Source organism: Gobius niger (assembly GCF_951799975.1).
Source record: "Gobius niger genome assembly, chromosome: 7".
Lineage (NCBI taxonomy): Eukaryota > Metazoa > Chordata > Actinopteri > Gobiiformes > Gobiidae > Gobius > Gobius niger.
The window spans coordinates 18,617,573-18,625,795 of record NC_136858.1 but is presented as its reverse complement, the minus strand read 5'-3'; the positions used below and the strand labels follow the sequence as shown (position 1 = coordinate 18,625,795).

The 8,223-nt window shown below is 39.8% G+C and overlaps 1 protein-coding gene across 1 annotated transcript; it reads left to right on the top strand.

Annotated features, from left to right (window-relative positions):
• Positions 1–457: 457 nt before the first annotated feature.
• On the top strand, positions 458–5,571 carry galm (galactose mutarotase). The gene is made up of 9 exons (XM_079560501.1): positions 458–464; positions 763–952; positions 1,731–1,885; positions 2,117–2,230; positions 2,307–2,399; positions 3,306–3,387; positions 4,074–4,224; positions 4,288–4,462; positions 5,289–5,571. The coding sequence occupies exons 2-9, from the start codon at positions 763–765 to the stop codon at positions 5,364–5,366; spliced, it is 1,038 nt and encodes a 345-aa protein (XP_079416627.1). The 5' UTR covers positions 458–464; the 3' UTR covers positions 5,367–5,571.
• The last annotated feature ends 2,652 nt before the right edge of the window (positions 5,572–8,223 follow it).

The window sequence follows — 8,223 nt, the reverse complement described above, 5'->3', positions numbered from 1 at the left end:
ATGAAGATATCTATTTTGTTATTAATTTACTTATCCTTTTGTCCAAATTTTATATTCACAAATGTAAACATTCTAAGCAGAAACCCAACTTTGCACATTTTTTTAGTGATACTCTCTCATATATCAAGATTTTGGAAGGTTCTGAAAACAAAAAGGCTCTAAAAACAGTATCACAATCAGTATTTGCTCAAAATATAATATATTTGTAACTGAATAATTGTATTGTACAATTCTGTTACCCCCTGGCATACTCTGTATACTCATATACTTTTCAATAAAAATAAAAAATAAAGAAAAAAAGAAAAAAATCTAGCACTGTTACAAACTCCACTCCGACAGGGGGCGGTAAAGGTCCGCTCAGCAGTGGGCACAGGGCACAGCTGGAACCTCCGCACCATAGGCTGCATCATACTCCGCACTCACACCATAGATATAATATACCTGCTGATTCAGAAGAAGGAAGGGTAACACAAACTACCTAAACTGCTACAATAAAGTATTTGGGATCTGCAGAGAGAGAAGAAAGACAGAAGCATAATGTTTCATAGCCTACATATAATGGCCATGTAGTTTTAGCAGCACAGGACCAAGTGTCAGTGAGCTAAAGCCGAGGCTAGACTGTAATATTGTGACTCTTGTGTAGTTTTGAGGACTTCCAAGATTTACACGTACTGCCTCCATTGGGATAGTCAGTTTCTCCTAATTTTGTGAGCACACGACAGTTTCATTTTTTTTTTAAAGGTACTTGTTTCTGGTTGTCAGATGGTGACCGCTGTGACCCAGGTGCCGTGGGGTGAGGCCCCAGGGCAAGGGCCCGTGGACCTGTGGCGTCTAGAGTCTCCTCATGTGAAAGTGGAGGTGCTCACTCTGGGGGCTACACTCAGGTCTGTGCTGTGCAGAGGAAGGGACCAGCAGTGGGCTGATGTGGTGTTGGGTTATTCTGACATTCATGGTGAGAATGTCCACAACTGGAAATAAATACACTATAAACTATTGTGTAATATATCAAATTCATTCTTCATAGTCGACCATAGTCTCCAGGGTAAATTTTTTTCTCCATTTTTATCAGAATAAGTCAGATTGACTGTTGTTTTGGTCATAATTTCAACTTTAGGTTTATTTAATGTTAATTGAACGTTAAAGGCGCATTAGGCAACTTTTTATGTGGAATATAAAAGTTGATATTTTTGACTATTTGACCTTGTAGTGACCCAGCGGCTGAATGAGTCGTTGCCATGGCGCCTTTACTTTCCATCACAGTGGTCTCTAGGACGCTCCAGGATACATTGTTTGGTAGGTTATCACTGCTGACCAGAAAACCTCCTAAATAATTGATCCTGGAGCGCTGTACAGACAACCATGACCGAAAGAAAAGGTGCCATGCTGACCACTCATACAGCAAGGTCTCATACACAAGGTCAAATATGCACAAATATCAACTTTTCTTTGCACATAAAAAGTTGCATAATGCACCTTTAATGTGTGGGATAATATCTGGGGTAAGGCTTGCCATTCAAGGATTATGGTGGGTTCTGACAACATCCCAGTTGAAAAGCACTGGTCTGTATAGGCCTTTCTCAGACCCCAGTTTAGTGTTCTCCAGTTATCTACGAGAAGTCTTGCGTCCTCTTGTGGAATATGCTAAAAACTGGTTAACAATTTTAAACGTTCTATTATTTTTTACTTTAGCATTCAATAATGCCTTTTTCACATGTGTTTTCTTGTCTCAGGTTATCTCTCAGACAAGCGTTACCTGGGATCTGTGGTGGGCCGTGTGGCCAACAGAATTGCTAAAGGACGCTTCGTACTTGAAGGCGAGGAATATCAACTGGATATTAACAACGGGCCAAATGCACTTCACGGAGGACTAAAGGGATTCAACAAGGTAACTGTCACCTTTAATTCAAAACTATTATTGCTTTTAATACTGAGAAATATAAATGTCAAAATCTCCTCATTGTGGTGTAGACACAACAGATGTCGAAATGGGTAGGGCTTGGTCTTCAGTTTAAGAATTTGCTGATTGATTTGTCTCTGATCAATAACATTATTAAAGGATTTTATCTCTATGCTCTCTGTTGTGGTTTGAGTTTATAATTAGGGGTTGTCCATGCAGGCTCTATGGAAGGCCTCAGCTGTGGAAGGAGGGGTGCAGCTGAGCCACACTAGCCCTGATGGAGACCAGGGCTATCCTGGAGAGGTACAGGTCACAGTCACGTACACACTTCAGGTGAGTCCAGGTGGGCGCGAAGTGGATCCAAGCGTTCACCTCATGGTTGTAACATTGTTTCAAATGTTTCTTTTAGGGGGAAACATTCACTGCTGAGTATCAAGCAAGGTCTACCAAAACCACACCAATCAACCTTACCAACCATTCATACTTTAACCTGGCTGGACAGGTAATTTCATTGGCCTATCAGTTTCATAAGAATCAATTTATTTGTGTCAAGCCCAATGTTATAAGACAACAGCTGTGTCCTCACATGGTCTTCCAAATATTGCTGATTTGATCAAACAGAAAAAACTGTTTGGAAATCAACAATGAGACAGAAATTAAACTGTGCAAAGCACCAGCAAATGTACTGTCATTTTCCAAATGCCTAACAGACGTTATTGTCAGTGAGACTCGTGTCACGGATTATTTAATTTTTTATTGCAGCAGAAAAAAATTATAAGTATGTTGCCAGGTTTTGATAGAAAAATGTCTAATAACATTGATGGCAGTATCACCAATATTTGGACTAATCCCATCTTTTAAAGCATCTGAGAACGTACGATAATAAAACTACAAAAATGTAATAATGGATTAGATTGACCACATTCAGGTTTCAGGAAATTCAAAACACGTAAACAATAACTTTACTTATACGGCAGTAAATCAGGCAGCTGTAAATTAACTGAACTTTTCTTGTTTAAACCATGTGTTCACACCAGGGAAAGTGCCTCTGTTAACACTTTTTGGGATCTAATATTATTGATTACAATAGGAGAACATTGTTACTCGGTAAAACATTTCATTTTTCATATCTGTATCAACTGACCCTGTCCACATAAACCAAAATCTGTCACAAAGCTATCTCTGCACATATGGTATGATACTGTACGAACTAAGTTCAAATCAGTGTCTCATAAAGATGTCCAAAAGTGATGACAATAATCAAAAACAACTTTTAAAGTTGTAACTTGACAGTTGTGATTGCTAGTTTCTACAGTATTCTTTCCACTGCTTCACTTCCTACCTCCTGTTGATGTCAATGATCACATAAGCATGAAAGGGGTTTAAAGCTTTCTGTGTTTGTGTCCAGGCTGCTGATAATGTGTATGAACATGAAGTGTCCATCAGTGCCGAGTGCTACCTGCCTGTGGATGACACCTCCATCCCCACAGGTTACTAACACACACATTTAAGGTTTACATCCACAACTGCATTTTTATGCAGGTAAATTCCTATAACTACTTCAATGCCATATAAATCAATACTAGATCATGAGATGTTTTTTTTTTTTTGTTTATGTGTGATTGCCATCATTTATTGAAATGGATACAAATGCAATCTCACAGCCAAGAGTCGTCAACACAAAAGGACTTGTTAAAGTCTATTAAAACCAGTGGCGGGCCATGCCCACGCACAGTTGACACCAAGGACCAAGCTTTAAATTTCACTTTTATGCTCCCCATACAGTTAAAGTGGCCAATGCCTCACAGTACAGTACAGTACATGGACAAGAACACATAACGTTATAAAACATAGAGAAAATTATGTTTTGAGATACATTTATTCATAATAGGATCTATAATAAAAAACAAACAATTGTTTTGGCCAGCAAAGAGGGCTTTGCAGCCCATGAAACTACGCCCCTGATTAAAACTCTTTTGGACCTAAATCGGCAGCTGAAAACAATAACAATTGGTCTGAGCGTGGTTCGGTGATTTGTTCCCTGTCCTGCCACTGTACGATCTGGTAAAATATGCTATTGAGAGATCAGCGATCTCAGTCCTAAACCCTGCCCATATACTAACTGATAGTTCTGTAGCTTTTAGTGCTTACGTCAACTGTCCACCTCACTTTTTAGGTGAGGTCAAACCTGTGGAAGGGACGCCCTTTGACCTGAGAAAGCCGATTTTGCTTGGTCCAAGACTGAAGTCAGTGCCAGGCCCAGGGTTTGACCATAACTATTGTCTGTGTTCTCGTGATGAGCCCTGGGCAGAAAGGCCGGCTGCCAGGTAGGTGCTGCTCCTCTGTGTGTGCCCCTACCCTCCTTTATCTGAACACCTGTTTCTTCTCAGGGTGTATCATGCAGCTAGTGGCCGTGTCCTGGAGGTGACCACCAGCCAAGAGGGCCTTCAGTTCTACACTGCAAACTACCTGGACGGCTCCATAGTAGGGAAAGATGGGGTCAAATATGGCAAACACAGCTCTTTCTGTCTGGAAACCCAAAACTGGCCTGATGCGGTCAACCAGGTTACCACTCCTACTGTTTTGAAGTTATTCATGTGTTTCAATTAAAGTCTATTTCAGGACTTTATCGCTAGTTATTTCATGGTATATGGCTGCAGTTTGATTCAACCTCTGCTCTTTGTAGTTGCATTGTGAGGACCATAGTTCTCTCACTTGCTGTTAGTTGTGTTGTGTTACATTTTGACTTCTCACATTGTGTTGAACATTGTCTATGTTCTGTAGATTGCACACAATACGAGCGATCGCTGTTATTGTTTACTTCCGCAATTTTCGCCGGATGTTTTGGTGAATGTTAGGCATCCAGGTCTCTAGCTCGGTTTTATAGAATGATAGATCTGTTACAGCGCAAGAGAAGCAATGCTCTGTTTATGGACATTGTTTTTGCCGATCATAGGATTTTAATACATTTTTTATCAAATATGAAAACGTAAAATGCCTACCACGACATCGCGATCGCTTGTATTTCGTCATACAGTGATTTATAAAGCATCCTTCTGAACGCCATAGGAATTTAACAATGCAATGTCTAAGCCATTGTTTCCCGACCTTTACATGAGAAAAATTACAAGGCACATCATCAATCAAAAATGTCACAAAAGTATATTTATTTAAATATATAATTCAAATCTAGTCTCAATTTATTTACTCAGTGTGAAACCTGGGCCTCTTTAGAAAACAAAGCAGATATTCCTGCCGTAATAGAAGAAGGACCCTCACGACACATAATCAAGTGAAATTATATAATCTTCTACGGCACCCTGATGATTCCTCTCAGCACACTTATGTGTCGCGGCACACTGGTCTAATTTTGTCATGTCTCTGTCTCCAGACCTCGTTTCCTAACTGCCTGCTCCGTCCTGGTGAACTGTACCGTCATGTGACCCGCTACACATTCACCTGCTGCTGAGAGCCCCAGGTCAGACAATACAAGCAGTGTCATTACAAAGCAAAAAGGACGTTACTTTATAATCATCTGCAGTGTACATAATAAAGATTTGTTGAACGCTATTATTACACATGGGTTCTCTTTGTGTCACAGAAATGGCTAATGGCTTCTTAGCCTTACAGAACATACACTTGTGTGTTAATTTTAGGCCTTTGTGTACAATTGAAAGCAAAATACCAGATTATATTATGTCTTAATGATAGGCTTTCTTGTAGCAGCCCAGGGTTGTAATACTATAGTTTTCTGGACAGACATTAGACGGTTTCCACATGATGTATCAGAACTCATGCCCATATATTAGGCCTATATTTTGAGTAAAACACTGCTAAGTTAGTTAAGTTAAGTTATACTTTGTTTAAATATTCTTGTCATTTGAGTGATGTATGAGCACTCTTAGCCACACCTTGTTTCCCCTTTTAATTAGATTACCTTAACATGTGTACTTACTTATGTCATCGTCACTTTGTGATTAGATGAATTAACTTTAAACTTCTCCATTGATCCACACAAAAATAATAACTATGGTCCATTCTTCTGTCAACTCGGTTGTAAGTTTTGTCCTTTTCTTCAAAATCCCAAAAAATGACGATAACAGGTCATTAATGCCTTTTATAAAAGGCTTTACCAAACAAAGTAATGGGGACATGGTGTCAATGCAGTTGAACGTAGTGGATGAGTGTTGAGTGTTAAAGAACGTAAGTAGAGGTGAAAGAAATTATGTAAAATGGCCTCCTGGGTTGCTTGGTTATTCATTTCCAGAAGCCATGAGGTGTGTAGCACATGCAGTAGAGGAGTATTATAAGCCTATCGTTCTTGTATTTGTTGTTTTGTTTTTTATTCTGTGACTGTCCCACATCACTGACAGTAGATTTGTTGGCATTGTAGGGGGACATCCTCTACCCTTCAGTGACCTCTCTGCCCTTTTTTTATGCTACCTGTTGTGTCCATGTTCTGGCAGATACTTGATGAATGTAACACTTCCTTGTTACAGGTCATAAGCATTTCTTTACAGAGCCACTTATGAGCGCCACTATTCTTTATGCTTTAGCACCACGTCGCCACACAGACAGCATTGTGACGATGGATGTGGCAGTGGCGCACAAGCTGTTTCTTTCTTGTGAGATGGCCTGTATTGTGGCTGGTGTGGAGGCTGGTAGTTTTGCTGTGTTATTGTTAAAAAGGGATTTCCATTGTAAGTCTCCAAATATAGCCTAAAACAAAAACGCTTGTGTTAAACGGAATTTAGTTGAATAGATCCCCAAGGCTGTGTTTTGGGGCCTGTGTTATTTGTTGAACCTGATGCCTCTTGGTCAGCATCCTTTTATTTTTATCTGTGTCTTGTGAATATGTATTTTGCTTCACAAACATCTTCATATTACCTTCAGATCCTGATAAAACGATATCCCCGATCAAAAAACACCTTGGTGCTCTGGGCTCGTCGGTCGAAACCATAGACATAATACAGCCTCAGAATCCTACTGGTTGTGATCAGTCTTTGGAGGGTCACTCAGTCTAAGAAAAATGTTGTGCAAATCGGATCTTGAAATGATAATCCATTCTTCCATCTCGTATTGATCAATGTTTAGTTTTTGTAGCAAAGACTTCAGTCTGTACAAAAATCAGCTGACTCTGAACAGGTGCACTAGAACGTCACCCTCATTTTATCAGGTCTTCATTGGATTTCAGTAAAATTTTGGACTGATTAAAACATTTTGGTTGTTACTTTCTGGGCGTTAGATGGTGAGGTGTTGGTGTTGTGCCCCTTGGCCTGAAGGCGCACCCTTCGGTCCTCAGGCCAGAGTGTCACCTGAGAGTCCCAAAGACCCGTTTTAAAACTGGGGGGACCTGTCCTTTCAGGCTTTTGCCCTCAGACTCTTGAATGATGTGCCCCGTCCCTGACTCCATGGCTGGCAGCTCAAGACACTGTTGTTTAGGAAAGCTTTTTAGTGGCTAATGGTTTATAAATGTTTTTCATTTCTATTGTATTTTGTATTTTTGAAGCACTTTGTCATCTTTAATCTGTGAAAAACGCAAAATAAAGACAAAGCTTACTTACTTATTAGATGGATGGATGGATATAAAAAAGTTAAAATCTTTTAAAAATGGTTTCAAATCATGCCTTGACTGGGAAACAGGGAAAGGGGCCAGTCTCAGTTGTTTTAAATGTTAATGGGTTTGCCTCTGGGCTACAGACACTTTCAGGAATGATAACAGCGTTAGGGCAGTTGCTGCAATACTCACATCATTAATGACACTGATATGTTGATTGCAGCCTTTCATGGGTGTTTTTCCACCTGCTGCCGTTAAAATACTTGGAAGCTTCTTATGGCCCAGCTCCAGAGGTCATTTTAACATTGGAAAAATGCTTCTTCTGCATGTGGATTTCTGTTGTGAAGACACTTCACAATTAGGACTGTGCGTTTTTTGAAAAGTTTGTAATTAGCTAATTCTGGCATGTATTGCTATTGAATTTGGGATTTAGTCGAGGGTGATTTAAGAATACTGAAATACCAACTGCTCATCTGATAGGGGGCGTGCGCTTACCTCATTTTCATTCAAAACAACCCTGACCATTCCCGACTGAGTGTCAAAAAAACATTACATAACTCCACTTTAACACTCATTAAACCTCTGTTGCTAAGCTGCTATTAACTGCACCTGCCTAATCTATACAAGGCTTTACACATAAGATCCCAGGATATTTTCTATTTTTTCAAAAAACGTCCCGTTCCCGCAGCATCTGAGCAACACAAAACATCTCACCAAACAATAGCTGTGTGCAATAATTAGGACCGACCATAGTTTTTAATAGATTTGA

What these genes read in the sequence shown, in the direction of transcription:
- galm (XM_079560501.1), top strand. Translation starts at nt 763, where the DNA reads ATGGTGACCGCTGTGACCCAGGTGCCGTGGGGTGAGGCCCCAGGGCAA. An exon ending in GGGTTATTCTGACATTCATG is followed by an intron (nt 953 to 1,730) that starts GTGAGAATGTCC and finishes TTCTTGTCTCAG; the next exon opens with GTTATCTCTCAGACAAGCGT. An exon ending in ACTTTAACCTGGCTGGACAG is followed by an intron (nt 2,400 to 3,305) that starts GTAATTTCATTG and finishes GTTTGTGTCCAG; the next exon opens with GCTGCTGATAATGTGTATGA.